General features: G+C 42.4%; 1 protein-coding gene across 1 annotated transcript in view; it reads left to right on the forward strand.

Moving 5' to 3' along the window:
- The window catches only part of igsf9ba (immunoglobulin superfamily, member 9Ba), a 64621-nt gene that overhangs the window by 23625 nt on the left and 16681 nt on the right, over nucleotides 1–24315 (forward strand). The window contains exons 3-11 of the mRNA XM_083773054.1: nucleotides 44–190; nucleotides 8201–8352; nucleotides 13938–14055; nucleotides 16598–16739; nucleotides 18473–18618; nucleotides 19456–19598; nucleotides 20132–20272; nucleotides 20784–20903; nucleotides 22103–22253. Coding sequence (XP_083629180.1) covers nucleotides 44–190; nucleotides 8201–8352; nucleotides 13938–14055; nucleotides 16598–16739; nucleotides 18473–18618; nucleotides 19456–19598; nucleotides 20132–20272; nucleotides 20784–20903; nucleotides 22103–22253 — 1260 coding nt within the window. The remainder of the gene's footprint in view (nucleotides 1–43; nucleotides 191–8200; nucleotides 8353–13937; nucleotides 14056–16597; nucleotides 16740–18472; nucleotides 18619–19455; nucleotides 19599–20131; nucleotides 20273–20783; nucleotides 20904–22102; nucleotides 22254–24315) is intronic.

Raw genomic sequence — 24315 nt, forward strand, 5'->3', positions numbered from 1 at the left:
CATCGTGTCTTCAGAGCAGTGTTTCTGTTTGTCTCGTCCCCAGGTAGAGCCTCCCTGCATGGGAAGGCGTCTCTGCAGATTGACCCGGTGCGCTCTGAGGACCAGGGCTGGTATGAGTGCAGGGTCCTGATGTTAGAGCAGCAGTACGACACCTTCCATAACGGCAGCTGGGTGCACCTCACAGTCAACGGTGAGTCCTCCACCCTGACCCGCAACTACTACTGCTACTGTATAAGTACCGGTACATGTACTTTTTTAGGCCTGACGTTTTATGACAGTTTTATGAAAGATGTTTCTGTATCGGTGGTGCTCCATATTTCATGTCAAGGACCCCAAAAATGATATGTAATTGGCCACCAACCCCCATCTGAAAATATCATGTTCCAGGAACCCCTCAGAAGCAAAGATTTGAGTTAGAAACGTTGCCTCTGAAATAATATATACAGTATTCAAAGATTTGTGCCATATTTTCACTATTTTTCAAAAATAGCAGACCTACAAGCTCGTAGCGCTCCGCTCGTAGCGCTCCACTCGGTGGCGCGCTATGAGCTTGTAGATCTGCTATTTTTCAATAGCTAAAAAGGGGTTCCCGCCCAAAAGGGGTTAAAGGTACAATTTTGAGGTACCTTTACTTAACTGGAGTATTTCCAGTTATTGTACTTTTTACTCCACTACAAAGTTTAGAAAACGTTAGTTACTAGTTGCTTTATAGATTTGGATTATTATTACAAAACATACATTAACCACTTCATGCATAATATATATTATATATATATTTCAGCCATTTAAAAATAATCTGCTCTTATCAGATATTATACATAAACTTGTGAAATTGGACTCTGTGTAATGAGTACTTTCTACTTTTGGTACTTTAAGCATATTTTGATGCCAATACTTTTGTACTTTTACTCAAGTAATTTTTGAATTCCAAACTTTTACTTGTAACAGAGTATTTCTATATTGCAGTATTGACACATTTACTTAAAGGAGCATTTCGGACTAGAAGGCTTTTTTGTAGTTGTTACGTCCCCACCAAAGAGGTCTAGATGTTATTTTGTGCAAAAACGCATTATTGGCTATTTCCCCTACCTTAAGCCCTCAATGGGGCGTTGGGTGTTCTAATTTACTTATTTCCATTGAAATATGTAGTAAATTGTGCCGCCTGGGATACTATTTACATTATGAAGATTTTCGAGCGATGGAAATAAGCCTGAAATTCTCCTTTAAGTAAAAGACTGTCTTTCTGTCTGTCACACAATGCCCGATATTCTGCTTAACATCCATGTTTGGAGAAAACTGCGTTCCATGCATTGTCTATGGTGAGGAGCAAGAAGAGACCTCGCTGTGGCAGGAGGTGTAGCCAGGAAAAAGTTGAGGATAGTTCAGCTTTTTGCTGAGATTTGCGTTGAGACAAGGCAGAGGTGACGTGGATGTTTGTGCCATTTTGTCCACACCCATTTAGCTGAATAAACGCTCAGAGGAACAGCGCGATCGATGTTGGTGTGAATTCGGCATTAATTTACTGTGTTGAAGAGTTTTGTCAGATGTCTATGACATCACACTAGACCCTCTGTCTGTGGGGAGAAACAACCATTACATAAAAAGAGAATGTGTGACTGTGGTATTGACTCTCTGTCCCAGCTGGACCGTAACTGGCCTTTTGTCTATTGGCAATGGTTTATGGTGTTCTTGTCTTCAAGCGATTACCAGGAGAAAGATGCAATGAGTAGCCATTAGGATTTGTTTAAGATCATTCTTATAACTCCTTTATCAAATGCCAGCTGGGAAAAAAGAAAAAGAAAAACAGAAAGAAAGGGAGATGAGAAAATAATTGATTGTAGCCTGTTTAAAGCATTTCCATCAGGGATCGTCTGTGATAGTCTGAGAGCTATCAAACTGATGATCAGGCAAAAAACACACACCTTTGCATTTCCCGTTGAGATTCCTACACGGAAAGATCATCTGTAATCTCTGTAAAGATTGATGTGAAGTTGTGTGTCTCATCTATTCTGGGGCACCGACGCACTAAGCACTATGGGCTACAATGACGCCTCTGTATTTGATTTCCTCTGGCTCCTGAATCTGTTTTCGTTTGGGATAGTTTTTTTTTTGTGGTTTTGTCCGGATACTTATGGACAGATATCATTTTAAGCTCCTCCATGCATCGTGCACTAGATGTAACTGAATCGCTTGGTTTACCAGGGTGTGAAGATGCAGAAAGTATGCAGGAAGGTATCTGCAGCTAATATGTCTGCCAATTGTTTAGATTAAAACATTTTCAGACATTATTGCTTTCCTCATTTCATACTTGGCTATTCTGTAACTGGATATCATGAGTGGATGAATATATTTTTTTCCCCTTGCAGACATTTGAAAATAATAGCTCAGGCCAAAAGTAGTCAATGTCAATGAGACATCATCATAGCTAGATCTCTAACTTCAGATGGCTATAATAATGTGTTGCTGGAGCAGAATTCACACCCAAGGTATTTTTGGTCTGTTGAACTGAAGCTCATGCATATTCATTATTCAGTCTGTGTGTGCGTGCGTACGTACATACTGTATGGTTTGCAAAGGATGACATAACGGCAATTCCAGTATTCTTACTTTTATGCACTTAAACAGCCTATCCTTCTTCATCATCACTGTAGAATAAATTATATACTGTGTGCGTGTGCGCGTGTGCGACTGAATGACTGCTCTACAGTATTTGCTAGGTTACACTCATCATGGTTCCTGCCAGTGAATGTCACCTGCACATAATTGGAGTTTGTGAACATCTCTCTCTCTCTGTGTGTGTGTGTGTGTGTGTGTGTGTGTGTGTGTGTGTGTGTGTGTGTGTGTGTGTGTGTGTGTGTGAATTCTATGCTTTGTGTGTGTGTGAATGTCTTCCGGTGAAGGCATACTACATCTCTGTAAGCTCCAATCTCATTGGTATTCAGTCTTAAATTTGACTATTCAAACCGTCTCTCTTTGCCTCCCCGATCCTCTTAGGCCTTTCTACAATGTCTGAGCTGTATTGGTAATACATGAATTCATTACATCCCTCCATTTCACAATACAAACAATTACGGTATGTAATGCTCATGATTAGTGTTTGTTTAATTTGTCTAGCCGCAGAGATGTATTGTGTCCACACAGCCAACCAATCAACACATAATGCACACTCGCGCACGCTGACACGTGTGCACGCAGTACAAACAGGTGTTCACCGTTTCCCTAAATATGGCGCATATGAACTTTTTTATGTTTGCTGAAGTGCTAAGATGCAAAGTAATCAGCAGCGGTTGTGTCTGTGGCATCTGTGTGGGGAACCGATATCTGGACTTCACAAGTTCACATCACTGCCGTCCTCTAAATGGTTCTCTGTGATGGAAAGCAGGTGCCATCATTGCCTGGCCTCCGCACAGACACTAAGGGTGGCCATTTCCTTTGGCTGGTCGTATCTGCACACACTCCTGCTTTGAGTTCCTGTTTGCGTGGCTTTAACTTCCTGCCAAGCAGAGAGGGGATTCATGCCCACTCAGTGGCAGGTGTCAGATGGCAAGGCCTTGTGCCCAAAACGGACAGTAAGGCCACTCTCTGCAACCCCCCACAGCTTCTCCTGTCTATTCCTCCTCTGCTTTTCAGTGTCTTTTCTCCTCATGTCCCATCCTCTTTTCCTCTCTGTGTGATGATCAGCAAGCTTTGCAATGGTTGGAAGACTAAAATTTGGACCAAAATAAACACAAACTTTCTTCATTTAATGAAGAAGGGTCTGTTTAAGCTAGGGAAAGGACTTAAAACTTTTAATTTCCTTTCCTTTCCTCTTTCCTTTCCTTTCCTTGTGTGTTACGTATAGACTCTACACTGCAGTGGTTCTCAAACATCTTTCGTGTCAAAGATTCCAAAATGTATGTATTTGGAGCCCTATTTATATGCCAAATCTCAAAACAATTATGTTGCTATTATAGTACATTTACTTTGACGATGGAGAGGGCCACTATATTTCCACACTCACTCCAGAGGGCCATATTGCATATACTGTCGTAGCAAAGATAGCCGATCTACAAGCTCAAAATGCGTCACAGTGCGACACGTTTTTGAGCTTGTAGATCAGCTATTTTTGCTATTATTTCAATTTTAAAATAGTTTTAACCCAGACTCAGGTCTGGGTTAAAATTTTTGACAAATTCTAAAAAAAAAAGGCTTCTAAATCCTGACCTATATATATAGTACATAGCAACATAATCTTTTGGACCCTTCTTTGAGAACCAATGGTGTACAGATGGTGAGATTTGGGTAGAAATCGATAGTGAGGATATGTTTCTTTTCACTTTTCACCATTTCACCCATTTTCAATCTATCTTAAAATAAATGGTGATTCTTACTTTACTAATGCTCATTACAACATGACACCATTCTATACTCAGAGAAGAAAGGCTGTAATTTCTATTGGCTTGGAATCCCTATCTATGAGGTATTTGGTAGGCAGATAAGATTAGACATTAAACAGTCATAGTCTGATGTAAGTAGGGTGTCAATTCAATGCTCACCTTACTTTTTGTGGAAGAATCTTTTGAACCAACTCCCCTGTCACCTAACGCACTTGCTGTGAACGCTGCCTTGTACATTGATTGTGCAACATCACACAGATCACACACATTGCAAGTACATGTTATTTATAGGAGACAGAAAATAAAACCTGATGGCATTATGTAAGCAGATTGATGATGAACACAGCGATATACAGCGTAGAATCTGTGGTTGTCACTTAGAGGCAATAAAACAAGAGCAAAGTAGTGATCTACAGGTATGCATTTTAATGTGATAAATATTGTAAGAAACTAGCTGTTATCATCATATACACAAGATTCCACAACAGAAATAGATAGATAAAGCAGGGCATGTGTTGTATTAATTAGTGTATACCTTAATTTATATATACTGAGGTTTGAGTGATAAGGAGGGAGTTGAAAGTGTATTATTGACGTCTAGAAGTGCTAGTTGGGTTCTTTTTTATCTCTGACAGGTGCTTGTGTGTAAATGTGGCGACACTCCCATCGGCTAGTCATGACCCACTTGTATTGTGATGATGCCTCTCTGTCTGAGACGAAATGCATTGCCACCGTTTATAATCATAACGTTGAAGTCTTGAAATATTTAGAGCACCCGGCTCAGGAGACTTGCTGTCGTCGTTTCTTAACTTTAAATAGATAGCCAGGGAAATCCATATGGGTATTAGAATACCCCAAAACCGTAATATTGGGCTCTTTCAAAGTGTGATGGCTCTCATACTACTGTATGTCTGGGGTTGGGAGCAAAATGGGAGCATGAAATGAAGGCTGGCACCCACACTGCTCATCCAGGCATCTACAGTACACAATAAAAGTCTATGGGCCCTATTTAGACAATCTATTGTCTATTAGACAGTCTAAACGTGTACGAAATGCATCAGGGGTGTGTCCGCCTCAGTTTAGCTAGTTAGAGAATTACCTGGGCATTAAGCCCGGTGCTAGGCACAAAGGGGTGGTATTAAGCCTCGGAATTAGTCATTAAGGGTGTGTTTTAGGCACAACATAAATTAGACCATTCAGAGTGTCTGCTTCTCCCATTCCCTTTAATATAGGTCCACGGCTAACATATTAGCCAGCTAACTGTACTCCATCCTGCTTTGTCACGGGTGCTAGCTATGTTCTTTTGATAAAAACTCTTCAGCTGCCTCGGGAGCTGAAGAGTAGCAGATTCCATTCATGGTTATTGAGAATCTGGCAGGGTGGTATAAATTGTAATTTAGACCTGGATCACGGCAACCACGTAGAGTCTGTGGGGGCCACGGGGCCGCAGCCCCCATGAAGACTCCCAGGGCCCCTTTAGGCCCCCATGAAGATTTTCGTGGACATTTTACATTTACATTACATATTTTCTGGGAATTCCAAACATTTTGGACCTCTCCGCCGGCAATATGAGAATCCCATCGTCAAATATTCGGGAAAACAGCGCCTCCCCTGTTGTTCCTCAATTGTTGCGAGGCAACAGTCTGTCTTGAGAGACTACTCCGCTGGCCGTCCAAACCATGGTCAAACCATGTGACTCCCATTGAAAATGAATTGGAGCAGCAATCAAACAGCAATCAGACATCACACGCGGACCGAACATTTGTTGTGTAGGTGTGTACGAAGCCTCAGACTGCATCAGCAGCCTAGGCGCCTAGACCGCTATCCTAGCCATCCGGGCCCAGTATCTGCTCATTGACACTGTCAGGGGTCAGGTTACTATAGTAACCAGACACTGCACATACTAAAGGCCAATGTATACCCCGTCGTCAACAAGGTCATGTGCCAAAAATAGCAGATCTACAAGCTCAAAGCTCAAAACGAGTATAACTCGAGCTAAGGTCGTGAGCTGTTCTCACAATAGTTAGCTTTTCTATTGAGAATATATCGGCAATCTGTTTTTTGGCTGACGCTGGTCGATAGGAATATTTTTGGCATAGGTCTATAATTGCACATCCTTATGTCTTGGGATTGCCATTAGAGCAAATTATGCAAATTATGTTTGCTGTAAAAATTCTGGCATTGTAGTGAAAATACATCTTTTGGCGGCGTTATTCCTGAACAGCCTGAGAATCTTCTCCCTGTCCGAGTAGTAGTGAAGGCGTACAGTGATGATACAGGGTCTACTCCCCTTTATCATTACTCCTAGCCTGTGAGCTCTGTCTATGATGACCGGGATCTGGGAATTACTGTCCCCGAGCACTGAGGGGAAGAAAGCAGTTTATATCACAAAGCACAGCCTCCCGCGACAACTGCAGCTCTGATCTTAGTATATATACATGTAGAGTGAGATACTTGGTTGTTTGTCGTCTGCCATGTCGGTCTCTGTGTAGTTTTAGGTTTTATTTAAGTTTCCTAGTTCCATCATCGGAAGTCCACGACTGTTAACTGTTGTCCAAATAAAAAGACAGGAGGCAATGGTTTCTTAACATTTTTACAAGATGAGAGGTATTTGAAGATATTTTCTAATAAAGTGTAGGCTGCTACTAATTGAAATAAATGCATCTATTTTTCTCCCCTTCGTTCACTGTTCGTCTCGGCGCAACTAAAACAGGCACATACCCAATGCAATATTGATAATCTGGCCTAAATCATTATTCTTTCAACCTCATTGCTGAGTCTTACTGTAATATAATAAATGTCATCTAAATTGTTGAACATGACTGTTGAAATCGGATGGATTTTGATTGCAATCAGTGCCCATGCATTGTGCACCTAGACAACATCTTAATCCCAATAAATATCTGTGCTGTCACTGGCACTGCCGATTGAACATGGACGCCAGGTGTAGAAATGACAACTGCATAGGTCGGAAGATAGCCTTTGCACCGTATTGTACCGGGTGGAAGACGGGGCCAAGAATCTGAGGCTTCGTACACACCTACACAACAAATGTTCGGTCCGTGTGCGATGTCTGATTGCTGTTTGATTGCTGCTCCAATTCATTTTCAATGGGAGTCACATGGTTTGACCAAACATTTTTGTTTGATGAGGGGGGAGCAATCAGCAATCAAACACAGATGTTTGATCAAACCATGTGACTCCCATTGGAAAAGCATTGTGGTGGCCCAAAAAACAAAAAGCAACTACCAAACATTGCTTGATTGGTGTTTGGTACGTGTGAATGAGGCCTGAGAGAGTACACATGTAACCTGATGTGGACCAGTAAAGATAAATTTTGTTACATTTATACTCTGAGTTACAAATGGATAAATTAGTAGATACTCAAATCTACATCTTAACCTAAATCTCTATCAGAACCTGCAGTCCTGTTATAATGTATAAATAATTCATATATTTACCATATACCATATTAACTATTACATAATTCTAACATTAGAGTTGTTCAGTGCAGTATTTAATACTCACTTCTACCACTTTGAGTCTATGACTGCAGTAGCTACAGTGTAGCTGCTGCAGTTACACCAATGCATTTGTTAAATTTTCAGTCTATATATGGCCTATTGTCTTTCTCTATGTCTCACAAGATTGCTATTCACACTATCCGCTTCGAGAGCAGGTGTGTTCACATGTACATCATCGTCGACTATTCATGTTATCAGGTGTGCATGTGAAAATTGTAATATTTTTCCGGATTTTAAGGTGAATATTTGTTATGTGAATAATAACACTTATAATGATTCATATTTTCTGTTCTCCTACAGCCCCTCCCACTTTTACAACAACACCACCGCAATATGTGGAAGCAAAAGAGGGGGGCAACAGCCTGCTCAGCTGCACCGCCCAGGGAAACCCCAAACCAATGATCACCTGGCTGAGGGAGGGGGAGGAGCTCGGAACCAATGCAAAATATTCGGTAAGGTACTGGTTCTCACACGTTTTCATGTCAAGAACCCCCACATTAAAGGAGAATTTCATGCTAGAAGGCTTTCTTACCTTTCGTTGCAGTTGTTAGGTCCGCACCAAAGTGGTCCAGGTGTTAGTTTGTGCAAAAACTACGGTCAGAGTGACCGATTCTACCTAAATACCAAAATAGTCATACCCACATGATCCGGGGAGGCGGTCTCACCGTTTAAATTATCCCCGGTGAGCACGGCTCCGCCTCTTTTCCTCTCTCGCTTCATGAGACCTGCACGGTAGGTGCTGTATCTGTTTGAGATATACCTACCTACAGTTAGGGTTGGGATTCGGAACCGGGTCCATTTCAGACCCGGTTCCGACATTGCGGATCCGGAGCCGGTTCCATCGTTTTTTTATTAACGGTTCCCCAAACGGATCTCATCAGTTGTCATTTAGCTCCGCTGTGTCTGTGCCTGCATGCAAGCAGAGCCTGGGGTGACGTCACCCCACCTACATGAGTGAGTGGGGTCGGGGAGGATACGCCCACTGTTCTGTGCATTCAGCGACCGCTGTGGAGCGAGTGGGACAGTATAAGTATGTCGCCAAAGTGTGGTTAACAGAGAGGGAAATGACTGAGGCTGAGCTGAGCAGTGAGCATGCAAAGTGCAATAAATGCGAGAGTTGCTAGCAAAGGTTGTTGCAACTTGTACCACGTGAACATAGAGGAAACATCTCAAAATCAATATGCCTACACATCGCGTTTGAGAGCCATGCGGAAAGCCGTGCCTGCTCTCCCCGCAGCTTCACCACAGCCAGCGGGGGACGATCTGATGCAAGGCTGGTTTACTTTCCCCAGGCTAGTAACGTAATGGAAAATAAAAACTACTAACGTGCTTTTAATTTGGCTCTAAATTAATTGCGTGGCTGTTGAGAGCCCAGCGTTTAGGTGCATATACCGCCATAGATTGATTACTTTATAAACAATTTGCAGAAAAAAAGCACAGGAACGTAGCCTACAGTTCAATACAAGGTCTGCTATAATCCAAGAAAGCACTATGGCTTGTTTCCATTAGGGTAAGGGGTCCTTCATATTAAATTAATTTGAACATTAAAGACAACATTTGTCACTACAACAATATCAATATTGTGTACTGTATATTTAATATACAGTACAAATTGCAACAATGATATTGTTGTGGTGCCTAGCTGCTGCTGCTGGTGGTGGTGAAGTTTAAATAATAGTGCCACCTCATAATTGTAAAGTGCATTTTCAATAATTTAATTAATTAATTTGTGTTTATTATGTACTTGGTTAGGTTAGTTATAATATAAGCATAATCTATGTCAGAAAAACGGGGAAAAAAATAATATTAGGATCCGTTAAGGGAACCGTTAGGAACCGGAACCGTTAAGAGGGATCCGGGAAGGATCCGGAACCGTTAAAATCCTAACGAATCCCAACCCTACCTACAGTATATATATATTTATTGTTTAATTTGAACTGCTTGCTTTTTCGCTAGTAGTTTTCCCACACTTTCCCATATTACTGTAATAATATTACAGTAATATGGGGGTAAGTAATAATAATATTATTATTACTTTACCCAGTAAAGAGTATAAAGTAAGGTATATTATTCTCCCAAAACTGTAATATTATACCATATTACGTTGTAAAAAATACATCACATATTACATATTACTTTTTTGTTTTGTTGGCTGCCATTTGAAAAGATTTCATTTAAAAGCTTGAGAGAGATTGCTGCTTTATTTTATAGCCTTTTTGGCTGATTGGTGACTCTTCTTAATGATAATGAATTGCATTTTTATAGCGCTTTTCCAAGTGCTCAAAGCGCTGTACAATGGTTCATTCATTCATACATTGGGAGGTGAAGCGGCGAACAGTCGACGCTAGCGTCCTCACTTCCCACATTCACACACCAATGGTGGCAAGCTCACACCAACCGACTCATTGGAGGCAATGTAGGGTTCAGTGTCTTGCCCAAGGACACTTCTACATGTAGACAGGAGGAGCCGGGATTCGAACCGCCGACCCAGGGATATTATTATTCAAAAACAATTGGATTCAGTTCTAAAAGAAGCTGACTAAACAGATTGTGTTGTTGTACATCCCTTTTTTGCGGTTACAAAAGTAATATGTAATATATTAGTCTTTATTCCAAGTATAATATGTAATGTAATGTAATGTAATATTATTACTTTTTTAAGGAGTAATATGTAATATGTAACATTACTCTCTTGAGTAATATTGCCCAACACTGATCGTGATATTGATTTGAAGTCATACCGTCATTTTGTGCTGAATGGGTGATGTAATGTACAGGAAGGGACTGTAGTGTGCAGGAGTCTCCCTGTGTCATAGGGGCTCCCCCAACTCACCCTTTCTTCTGTAGGGACTGTAGTGTGCAGGAGTCTCCCTGTGTCATAGGGGCTCCCCCAACTCACCCTTTCTTCCGTAGGGACTGTAGTGTGCAGGAGTCTCCCTGTGTCATAGGGGCTCCCCCAACTCACCCTTTCTTCTGTAGGGACTGTAGTGTGCAGGAGTCTCCCTGTGTCATAGGGGCTCCCCCAACTCACCCTTTCTTCTTTCTTATCTTATTATCCCTCCCCGCTACAGCTTCTACAAAAGGTCATAACGAGAAGCCCCGGGTTCTAACACACTTGCGTTAGTAAATGATGGGGTGATATCCTAATGCATTATTAATCCCTTCCTACTGCATGAATATTACATTACTGCTAATATGGATGTTACACAAAAAAATGAATATCAGTAGTGAGAGCCAAGTGCCTCACTTCACTATAGCTTCAATGGTACGCCCCGAAACACATAACTTCTACCAGCCTGTCCATTTACCTATTCATAAAAAAACTTTGTATTATTGGGCCTGACATTGACTGTACAGTAGCTGTTGAAGCAGGTCACCAATCTGCATGCAGTGAATCACAGCCCGAAGACAAGGAAAGCTTCTCTTTGTGGCGAGGAGACGTCGATGGTGGTGATCCTGGATACACAGGCATGTTTGCTCTGTGTCTCTCTTCCATGGAGATGTGATGGAGAAAGGGGGGAATGTGACATGAAAGTAGAGAGGTTGGAGAAATCCTTATCATCACCTCAGCAACCCCTTGCTATTTCAGAACCTAATCCAAGTGTCTCAGTGTGCCTGTGCATAGCAGACATTGAGATTCTCTCATCATTTAATGCCTACCCGTCATCTGCTGTCTGTCTCGTCCCTCCATTCGTCCCTTTCTTCTAATCTGAAAAAAAAACTCAAACTCAATTCGTGCCAGCATGAATTAATCCCTCGATAGCGTATTGCCAAGGTTTTATCGAGCGTAACACTTACTTTGAAGAGCCAAATATCCGTAACCGAATGTTACATTGACAAACTGCTGTGTGTAGTGTCATCCCTGGATGTTGTTGTGTCGGAAAAAGCAGGAAAAAGCTGACCGCGAGTGGCTACAGCCTGTTGAAAACCCTTGTATTCACCAGAAACGGGCCCCTCAATGTCCTTTCTGAAATACAGAGCTGTGAATCGTGGGCTTAGACTAGAAGTGGATGTGCGCGCATGTTAAAAATGGCCGCGGCCAGTGTCCCACTCTGTGTTGATGCGGTTAGCAACAGCAAATTATGAATGCAGGGCCCGAGTGCAGTGAAACTGTGCATGCATGTTCCCCAGAGGCAGCGGTGGCCGAACGGTTTGCGGAGTGGTCTTGATATCGGAAGGTCGCTAGTTCGTATCCCCGGACCGGCACGTTAAAATTACCACCGTTGAAGGCATTGAACCTCTACCATGAAATGTTCTATGAGCAGGGCCTGGCTGTAAACAAGTTCTTGAGCTTAGTCCAGTTACCCTGGGTAAACATAGTACCTTTCCTTTCCTTTTCACTAGACTGAGGAAGCAATGCCACTTGACATTTTTCAAATCAGCCTCATGGTGGCGCTATAACAGGCCAAGTCACGCCAAGTGCACACTCCCTACAAGCCCAAGGAAAAACATCTGGCCTGCATCTTTTAAATTCTGCCTTTTTGAGTGCCACTAGGAGGCCCATTTATGTGCAATACTCTTTTTAGTCCATTTTATACAAATATCAATCCTGGTGGAGACCTGTCCCCCGAGGGGCACTTCTTCTAGTTGTTATGTTAGTCTTTCCTTGCTCATCTTACATTATAATTTTAACGTTTAACGTTTATTTTTGGTCTGCTACAATGTAACTATTCTGTCAAGATCGTAGCTATGCACAAAAGGCTAATCGTGTCATTGTTTATACTAGAGCGGTACCTAGCGCGGACTCTGTGTGTCAGAACATCACTGTGATGTCAGAACAATATTAGGATGTCAGAACAGGCCAGCTCCATATATGGACGTATATAGGGGTGATCAGGTCCAGAGGCTTTTGTGCGTGGTTCTGGACAACCAGCTATATCTGACGGACTCGACACCGGGCACTGCACTGAGTGCACTCCCTGTGGTGGTGTGGAATGCGTGTGTCGAATTTGAAGAACGGTTTTCGAGTTACGTGGATTACAGACGTACATACACACGTACACACAGACTTGGTGCGTTTATAGATAGATGCAGTGGTACCGGATACCATGCAGCAGACTAGGAATATCTTATTTGGGTGTGTCTTGTAGTTTTAGCTGCTAAGCTCTCTAAGCACATTTTTTTTAAAGACAGATTAATTCACCGTGCGCTGGTGATTTTACGCCATACTCGGGGGGTGCAGTGGGGGGGATGACCGCTGTGTGAATCGGTCAATAGGAGTAATCCCAGAGGTGCAGCAGTCACTTGAATGGACAGTCCACAGCTCAGTGTGACTTGAATGGACAGAACTGTACAACCTACTGCATAATTTATGGGGGTATTTCTATTAGGTTTGGTTAGTGTGTGTTTCTTCTGATTTATTTGGTTCTTGTCAGCGCCTCTGTACAGGGCCACAGGCCTGGTGACAAAGAGTTACAGTAAACGTTTCCAAGGTTACCATGTGAAGAGATTAGATCCACGTCAGAGCCAAAGTTAATTTGAAATAAATCACACTCGTGTGAAGTGAGGGGCGCTCTTGTCCTCACTTTTTATCCTCAAGTCCAATCCGGCTAATCACTTGTGGCGTCCTCAATTTTCTGTCCTCACCTTTTGAGGGGAGATAGCCCCTCCTATGTCTGAATAGGTATGAATCACTGTTCGAAATGAATTTATTCTGAATGACTAAATATTGTCCATGTACGTAAACGCAGCCATCATTATTAAATAAAATTTAAATATTTCAAAAATAATATAACACATTATGTGAATCTAGAAAAGGGCTCTTCATGGAGCACATATCTCTGCCAGATTAGCCTAGCCACGGCTGTCATGGGTTGCATCTTTCCGCTTACCGGCCTGGCGGAGAAAGAATTGTGTAGGAACTTCTTCGGCCTATTGGCATTGTGCAAAAGAAACTTGCCGAGATTAGCTACAGACAGACAGACAGACAGACAGACAGACAGATGACTGCTCCTGTAGCAGAATCACACCGTGATATGTTCATTCATGCACATTTTTGATCCCCACCGTCTGTGTGTTTTGTTGTGTGTCACCGCAGGTGCATGACGGCAGTGTCAGCATCCTCAGCATCACTAGAGATGACAGAGGAGCATACACATGCCGCGCCTTCAGTGACCAGGGGGAGGTTCTCCATACCACTCGCCTGTTGGTTCAAGGTAAGGAAATGTCTTTCTACACCATAGTCAAATCCTAACTCCAAGAGTGTGCACTCTGGGCCCTATTTTGAGGATCTATAGCACAATTGCATCGGGGGGTCTCTGCTAAATTTCACTTGTTAGATGGTCACATCTGCTGTTTTTTTCTCTGGATTCCCCAAACTATTTACTATAGTTTTACTTATTAGTTATTACTAATACCGTAACTATGTCTACTATAGAGACATTTTGACATGAGATGTCATACTGTACCTACCGGTACTACTGCTACTGGTAAAGATGAGATGTCATACCTACCGGTACTACTGCTACTGGTAAAGATGTCATACCTACCGGTACTACTGCTACTGGTAAAGATGTCATACCTACCGGTACTACTGCTACTGGTAAAGATGTCATACCTACCGGTACTACTGCTACTGGTAAAGATGAGATGTCATACCTACCGGTACTACTGCTACTGGTAAAGATGTCATACCTACCGGTACTACTGCTACTGGTAAAGATGAGATGTCATACCTACCGGTACTACTGCTACTGGTAAAGATGAGATGTCATACTGTACCTACCGGTACTACTGCTACTGGTAAAGATGAGATGTCATACCTACCGGTACTACTGCTACTGGTAAAGAATTCATACCTACCGGTACTACTGCTACTGGTAAAGATGTCATACCTACCGGTACTACTGCTACTGGTAAAGATGTCATACCTACCGGTACTACTGCTACTGGTAAAGTGGGCCTTTTTCAAACCACGATGTTTTTCATCTAGGCATCTAGGAAAGAACCATTCAACTCCATGAACTGATGAATGTTGAATAGCTTGAAGGCCTGTATGATTCAGTCAATAGCCATTCTTTAAGCTGTGTGTGTGTGTGTGTGTGTGTGTGTGTGTGTGTGTGTGTGTGTGTGTGTGTGTGTGTGTGTGTGTGTGGCCTGCGTGGCGTGCGTGGTGTGCATGTGAGAACATCACAGTCTGTCTCCGGTCCATTAACTATGCTCGCTGCTAGACACAGATCAGTTAGATCGCTGTGATACCAGCCTTCACTTTCGTCTCCTTTCTGTCTTTTGCACCTACAGCACACACACACACACACACGCATGCGTATGTATGTGTGTGTGTGTGTGTGTGTGTGTGTGTGTGTGTGTGTGTGTGTGTGTGTGTGTGTGTGTGTGTGTCATAGGCGCCGGAGAAGGGGTCATTTTGGTCTGAATGTCCCTGCACTATTGGGGAATGTCTGGTCTATTTACCGGTAGTTATTTATTAATTTGTTTTTCACGACCGGCGCTGGTGGTCTCTCTAGCACCGTTCCCATTCGCTGGTGGTCTCTCTAGCACCGTTCCCATTCGCTGGTGGTCTCTCTAGCACTGTTCCCATTCGCTGGTGGTCTCTCTAGCACCGTTCCCATTCGCTGGTGGTCTCTCTAGCACCGTTCCCATTCGCTGGTGGTCTGTCTCTCTAGCACCGTTCCCATTTTGTTACGCAATTGTCGTTGTGCCGTTGCATTCTTGCCTCTCGCCGCAAAGACCATTCTGGCTACCCTACGTGCAGTAAGACCGTTCTGGCTATAATAGCCTACCCTACATGCAGTAACTGCAGTTGCTCTCTAGTCTCAAATCTCGATCATTTTGTGTGTGTGTGTGTGTGTGTGTGTGTGTGTGTGTGTGTGTGTGTGTGTGTGTGTGTGTGTGTGTGTGTGTGTGTGTGTGTGTGTGTGTGTGTGTGTGTGTGTGTGTAAACAGAATCCATTTCTTGTGAGTCGCGGCCGTGTGCACGAAACGAGCATGCTCGCAACAAATTCATGGGACCGCGCTCACGTAAATACGCTTGAGTTGTCGCACCGCGACTGCAAAAAAAAGGTCTCATTGGAAATGAACTATAGGCGCGTTTGAAAGGCCCTTAAAGCGCATTGGAGAAAGGTGCTACGTAACGTATACAAAAAGCAGTCCTTTTTACCATTTGTAGACAACTGACTCATATAACTGACTCATATAAGTGCAAAATCAACATTGGAGCCTCACTGTTCCCATGTGGAGTTCCACATGCTTGGATTTTTTTTTATTGTTGAGTGAGACAGCCACACTGGATAATCAGTAGTCCTATCTAATGTACAGTATAAGGCTCTGCATTCTATGATGGAAACAACAAGGTGGCTTGAATCTGGGGCTTACCTTATACCTTTAATGGCGTCTGCTGTTTTTAAGCAGTACACAGTACCGCAGGGAACAAAAGGTTTGTACTGTGAAGCATGCGTCAGCTCCTCCACTGACTAACATTAAGATTACAGCAGCCAGCCACTTGCTGTCTTGCACATCAGGCTGTAGAAATGCTGTAAATATGCATACTTTGTACTCTGTCTGCCAAAGCCCACAATCTGTTTCTTTTGTGGAAGTACACTAAGGTCTGTATTTAGTGTAACAGGTTTATTAGATTTTCTGTTCAGGATTAAAAGCCACACAATGTGTTGCCACTTGTTCATGATACTGAAATGTATCTGTAATGTAATGTAACGTAAATGTAATGTGTCTGTCTTTTAGGGCCTCCATACATTGTATCACCACCAGAAAACATCACTGTAAACATATCCCAGAACGCACTCTTCACCTGTCAAGCAGAGGCATATCCTGGAAACCTCACCTACACCTGGTTTTGGGAAGAGGATAACGTCTACTTCAAGAAGTAAAGTTATGATCGAGTTCACTTCTGTACTGTAATCTAACTGCCTGTTCTGTCTGTTCTGTGTTATCTGAGTGTCTAATTAACAGATCACATTTTGTGATGATACTGTATGTATATATTTTTAAATTATGTTCCCTTTTAGTGTTTTTATTAACCATGTTGTGCTGTGTTTTAGTTTTTTTTTTTTTTACTTATTCCTGTATGAGCTATGGGACACCTGACGCTATGGAGCATTTAAAAAAAATAGCTGTGTATAACTAATTGTCTCAGGTGGAACCTTCATTTTCCCCAACTGAAAGCCACAGGCCCCATTCACACGTACCAAACACCAATGTTTGGTCGTTTTTTGGGGCCACCACAATGCTTTTCCAATGGGAGTCACATGGTTTGATCAAACATTTGTGTTTGATTGCTGATTGCTCCCCCCTCATCAAACAAAAATGTTTGGTCAAACCATGTGACTCCCATTGAAAATGAACATTTGTTGTGTACACAACAAATGTTCGGTCCGTGTGCGATGTCTGATTGCTGTTTGATTTCTGCTCCAATTCATTTTCAATGGGAGTCACATGGTTTGACCAAACATTTTTGTTTTGATGAGGGGGGAGCAATCAGCAATCAAACACAAATGTTTGATCAAACCATGTGACTCCCATTGGAAAAGCATTGTGGTGGCCCAAAAAAACGATCAAACATTGCTGGATTGGTGTTTGGTATGTGTGAATGAGGCCTCAGCTTCATCGTTGTCCTTGGAGCTACAGTATCTAGCGCATTTATGGCCCAACCTTTGTGTTGCAAGTGACGCCGTGTGGGAGCCTTGAGTGGCCATGACTTGGCAGGTGGCTGCGTGTGTGTGTACGTGCATGTGTACGTGCGTGCGTGCGTGTGTACGTGCGTGCATGCATGCATGTGTACGTGCGTGCGTGCGTGCGTGCGCACGCTCACCTGTCCTGGTGTGGCCCCAGAGGATGTAAGAGTGACCCTAGCAGGGGTCTGTCTGGCCCGTGCCAGGTGCATTCGCATGCTCTCATGACACTATCACATGACTCTGTGGTTGTGTCCTGCTACAGTAGGTATGCAGTGCTCTGGTGTGTACTGTGTAGCCAGGAGGCCTTTAGAAAGTGAGACACAACATTTGCAAGGGAGAATAAGTGAATGGAGCATTGACTGACGTGTAAAGCAAGTGTTACATCCATGGCTGCTTATTTTGTTATGGACACCATATGGCTAATGCATCTTCATATCAAACAAAACATGTCACTGAAGCTCCAATGGATTGATATCTTCCTTGTCTGTGTTTGACACGGAAGAACAGCATTGCTATATGGAAATGTCTCTTCTATGCTTTTCTCTTCTATGGCGGAGATTGTTTTTTTTGAGCTAACTTGATTTATTGAAAAAAAAATGCACAAGATAATTGCTAAATGTATTTCTTGTCATGTCATAGTCATGATGCACAGTGCACTGGATTTATTCTCCATTCAAAATGCAATTATATTATCTGCTTTACATTAGAGTGTTTCATTTGAAAGGGTAGCAAGGGAGAAAAAAAGGGCTGTAACAACGGGTGATTATGGCAATTAGAAGATTTATCTTTCAGACCCCTCTTAGCACTGGCTGCTGTCTGACTCTGTGCTGCTCTCTCATGGCACCTTGGTGTAATTGCATTCATGACATCTAGCATGTTTCAGTGACATATTGTGACAAAAAATGTCTGCATCCTATATTCGCAGTGATCTGAAGCTCAGAGTAAGAATTCTTATCGACGGCACCCTCATCATCTTCCGGGTCAAGCCAGAGGATGCTGGAAAATACACCTGCAGTCCAAGTAACAGCCTCGGAATCTCGCCCTCAGCATCGGCACACCTGACTGTTCAGTGTGAGTGTTACCATGGCAACGCAGTATAGGGGGGAGGGGTGGAGAGACTGTACAGTGAGCTGTGTGTGAGCAGGGAACAGCAGCAGTATGGAGGCTGCTAGACTGCTAGATTATCAGCACCCGGTGTCTTACCATAGAAATGCTCAGTTTACAGTAACCTTCCTCAATTTCAAGGTCATGTGTTGTGGAGAAAGAAATCATTTCTGCTCCTGTCGTTTATGACTGAGCCCCCTTTGCCACAAATGTATGACCCACTCTGCCATATTCATGTTTTGTAAGGATTTGATGATAAAAGTACTATATATTCTGATACTAGCATTGTCCTTAGAAGGAGAGTTAGCTTATAGCAGTGCCAGTCTGAATAAGACTTGAATAAGACTCCTTTCTGTTCATCAGAACCAATGAAAGCAAAATGCCACTCCCGGCCATCTGATTTCTTTTTCTTTTTTCTTTCTTTTTTTGTCAGCCGTAGTGTGTTGGCTATGCTAATTTGCTCCCAAGTTGCTACTGGTCATTGATTTCTGTGCTCCAGTGTATGTGAGAGAGATGGGGATCTGCAGCACTGCAGCCTGGGCACCTGCTTCATCACTGGCCTCAGAATAAGAGTCATCAAATCTAAGGGAATTTGAAATCTTAATTTAAATTCCCTAAGTTTGTAACGAAGCACATCATTAAATCATCCATAAATATGGTTTTATCTCTCATGTCAAGTTAACAAGACACTGGCATGAATTGGCATTTTTGGTGAGAATGTGATTACATCATATATTTGAGAGAGATGATATTGATTACTTACCTGTAAAATTGCTCCTGATTGTTAATTACGTTGTCCCTCAGACCCTGCCCGAGTGATCAACATGCCCCCGGTCATCTATGTCCCACGGAAGCTGCCAGGGGTCATCCGCTGCCCAGTGGATGCTAACCCACCTGTGACGTCAGTGAAATGGGAGAAAGATGGCTATCCTCTCCGTGTGGAGAAGGTCGGTGTGCCTCAGGGTTTACCACTGTTACAAGTTAACAAGTCCAGATGTTGATTCTCTGTCCCACAAGCACTCAACTCCCAGTCCAGCCATTGCAAGAATTATGAGTATGCAGACTCTGCACACAGTCATACCTCCAATGTGAGCATTGCTGAGACTTAAAAAATAATAGAATTTTGAGTGGCACTAGCCCCTCCTATATCCAGCTTTTGGTGTGTGTGCACAAATATTGTCCTACACAAACATTAAATTGCCATTGACAATGAATGGACAATTTTACGCCATAGTGTCTGAGCAATTAGACATGGTGTCTATTTTACGTTTGATCTGTCTCAATACAATTGCATTGGAGATACAAATGTGGCGACTCATACTATTTTCATCTGCCAGCACCTCATTAATACATGCATTTCACCTACTTTAACATTCACCATCACTGTCTTATTTATACAGTAGGTCAAATGATGATGTAGTATATAGTGGAGAGTAAGATATTTTAAAAAATGAACACGTTTGTTCTTCTTCTGTCTCAGTACCCTGGTTGGAGCCTGATGCCAGATGGAAGTATCCGGGTGGCAGAGGCCACAGAAGATTCCCTGGGCACGTACACGTGTGTGCCTTACAACGCCCTGGGTACCATGGGCATTTCCCCCCCTGCCACATTGGTGCTAAAGGTACGGTACATAAAAGATTGGCATGGCGACTACAGTATATCATCCCTTTCAGGCAGAAACCTTGTATCTCCATGTTTCAACTGAAGGGCGCTAACCCCTCCTATGTCCAGCTTTGAGGGTTTAACAACAAATATTGTCCTAACACAAATATTGAATGCCATTGACAATGGATGGCCAGTTTTGAGTGTTTGTGTAAACATTGAATGCCATTGACAATGAATGGCCAGTTTTGAGTGTTTGTGTAAACAAAACATTGAAGACAAAAGTGAGGACGGAAATTGTGATTGGCCGGAATGAGATCATGTATGATGACGTATGACGAATCGATAAGAGCGCCCCTCACATCACATGCGTGTGATTTTTCATAAATGAATGCCCTTCGAGTCTCATAACTATTGTATCTTTTTTTCCAATAGTAATAAAACCGAATGTTTGTGACGCGTGTGTGTGTGTGTGTGTGTGTGTGTGTGTGTGTGTGTGTGTGTGTGTGTGTGTGTGTGTGTGTGTCCAGGATCCCCCTTACTTTAACGTGAGGCCTGGAGGGGAGTACCGTCAGGAGGCTGGGAGAGAGCTAGTTATTCCCTGTGCTGCCTCCGGAGACCCTGAGATACCAACCATCACTTGGAGAAAGGTAGTGAGACTATGGACCACAAAGCACACAACACCACAAAGCACACGTCGACAGAGAACCAAACCATCTAGCGCTCTATATGCTGCTTGATGTGGTGGATGTACTTGTGGTGAATTTTTGTACCACATGACCACAGACAGAATGCTCGGTGTATGTGCATTATTTTCGGATAGCCCCTCTGCTGCACTCTCATTGCGTTTTAAATGATCAATTAATAATATTGTATCAAGTGTTTAAGCTAACATTAGCTACAAGCTATACACATGCTTCTATGGGGGTCATTCATAAAGGTAAAGAAGGAAAACGATATGCACATCCCAGTTTCAGAATACGGTGCTGGATCCAAAAAATGACTAAATGAAGAAAAAAGTGGAATGTCCGCACACAATATAATTCTGCTCCCCGTCTCTTTTATTTCAACCTATAAATACAACAACGTTTCGCCCCTCCGGGCTTTCTCAAGTTGTCATTGAGAATCATGTCATTCATATAGGAACAGCCTTGGGGGGACATTATCAGGAATTTAAGAGAACTAGGCCCCTTGGTGAAGTGGTGAAGTGCTCCCCGACTGGATCTGCTATTTTCAAGTCTCCTCCCACAAGAAACTGTTGGACGACCCAAAACACTAGCGGGGTTTCCTGTGTTGCGTTACGTTGAAAGCAGTGACCTATGAATACGGTTTGAAGCAACAGCTGTACCTATATTTGAAATAGTCTCGCACAGGGCCCTGCAAGCTGTGGGCCGTGGTGCTAAAACACCGGGCCTGCTTATCTTTATTACACACACACACACACACACACACACACACACACACACACACACACACACACACAAACTTTGTGTACACAATGGAGATCGGGGGAGACTGAAAGGTGGGGTGACAAAATATCTTGTGCACCCCTATTCTGGCGCCAGTTCTAACATCCGTATTCTGGTATTATGTCATAATAGGTGATAGAGAAAATAGATGTAGATTCTACTGTACAAGCTCACAACACGTCATCATAATAAGGTGCTTCAATTGTGAGCTTGTAGATAGTCTTCGTCAAAAAAAATAATATATATATATATATAGATATATATATTATATATATATATAGGAAAAAGAAAAGAAAAATCGCATGGCTTGTCATTGATTGATTGACTTTCATGGAATCTATTTAATTCAATGTTTTTATTTGTGTATATATTTTGTGAAGGTGGGGAAGCCTAGCAGGAGTAAGCACAACATCCTGGCCAGTGGCAGCTTACAGTTCCTGTCCCTCAGCAAGGAGGACCATGGGGAATGGGAGTGTGTCGCCACCAACGTGGTCACGAGCATCACTGCCAGCACACGACTCCTGGTCATAGGTACATTTTCCTCTGCATTTTCCTCTGAAAACTCACCATTTCAGACTCCAACTCATATGGCCTAGCACTCCTTTGTCCATTTAGATAGATGCTATACTATGCAGTTGTCTTTTCAGCCATGTACCTTCTGGTGGATTTCGATTGATCAGTGTTTCGTTCATCAAATTGTTCAGAGACCCCCTTTCCACCGGTTGGTTCCCAATGGGAACCGGTTCAGTTCTATTTAGTTCTTAGTCCATGAGCCAAAGCTCCAAAATTGGTGGGAAAAACTAGACCTATGTTAAATTGTTTATAGGATCAATACAAGTAAATGAATACATGATAACCCTTCCACAGTAGTAGCTTTTTCATATTTTCGATTATTTTGCATATTTTCCTACATAATTGGGGAAGTTTCATGGTGATAACAGTCTAATATAGGTATGGTTTTTATGGTTTTATACGTTCCAATTTTGGAGCTCTGGCTCATGGACTAAGAACCAAAAATAACTGAACCGGTTCCCATTGGGAACCAACCGGTGGAAAAGGGGCCAGAAAGTGAGACACAGAGCAAAATATATATATATAAAAAAAACTAAAAAAAAACTATATAAAACATTTGAATACAATAAAAGTAAAATAAGGAGGAGTAATACTTGGAGCGCAGAAGAATCATTAAACAAATCTCAATAAGGCAGTGGCAAACAGTAAGGGTTTTAGCTGTGAGTTCCAGGCAGCAGACATGCAGTTTTGTGGAATTTTTCCCCCTAGATATATGGTGTACAAAAACTGAACACTGCGTCTAACTAAAATGAAACTAAAAAACTAAATGTTACAAGACCCATTGTCTAGGGGTAAAAGGTAATGCAACATATAAAGGAGAAACGGAAACTAGGTCTAAATGCGAGTATTTATTCATAATAATGTAGAATAATAAAGATAATCAAGAATATGTACAATAAATGGCTCTAACTAAAAAAAGAAAAGACAATAAAGGTATGAACTCAAACTGAACACTTCTTTTCAACTGGAGGTAAATATTAACAAATGTCCCAATAACAAAATAAGGCAAAACAGTTAGTTAAACAAACGGCAGTACGACGGATGGGGGAAGATGTTTTCCCAGCCACTGTCTGGAGGAGAATGAACTAAGTAGTGTGGAGAGCTACGGCCGTTAGCTCTCCCACGTGACCGCCAGCCAATGGTTGATCAGGCTTCCACGGTCATGGCCAACGGGAACACCCCAGACAGACAGCTGATGACAATCACACTGTCTGATGACCCATTAGTCCCATACACGGCCATCCAACTGCAGGGATGAGAATGAGTCTAATACAGTGTTCATAAATCATAACGTAACTACCACTCATGTATATATCGATATACAGTATATATACAGTATATTAGAACTTAGAAGACATCGAAGATAATTCCATACTATACCAATACTATCACCATATAAATACATATACAGTATATAATATTAAGCAATAAATATATATATACCGTTACACCAGCGGCCCAGGCCATTGTTATCATCCTTGGTGTGAAACTTGGGGTACCCTGTCCCTGGTAGCTCTCCTGGTAGAGCGTATACTGTACCATTAAGGCTCAGTAATTAATGCCTAGGAATCTGACCCAAAGCTCTTTGCAAAATCTCTCTCTCCTTGTTTCCAGTATCTCTCACTGTATCTATCTGAATAAAGCATGAAAATGCCAAAAATAAATCTAAAAAAGGTCAGTAAAACTGCAGCAGGGACAGTTCGGCCACCACAACACCCCAGGGCTTGTGGTTTCAATGTAAGCAGTGACCAGACTGTCTCGCAGTGACTGACCTTCATCTGACAGGTGTCACCAAAGCTGGGCTACAGACAGCCAGTGTTGCCAAGTCCGCTTATTATAAGCGACTTTGGGCTTGTTTTTCTGTAAGATTGTGTATTTACTGTAGGCGTGCTTCCTAATGTTGTTTAAAACAACAGTACTTAGTTACTTAGTTACTGTGAGAGTGAGGTCTAGCCAACACCAACTCGGGATTGTTGCCCTCCACACTCCTAACATCAGGTTCTTGAGTTCTACAGTGTTG

This window comes from Protomyctophum parallelum (assembly GCF_964188405.1).
Source record: "Protomyctophum parallelum genome assembly, chromosome: 9".
Taxonomy (NCBI): domain Eukaryota; kingdom Metazoa; phylum Chordata; class Actinopteri; order Myctophiformes; family Myctophidae; genus Protomyctophum; species Protomyctophum parallelum.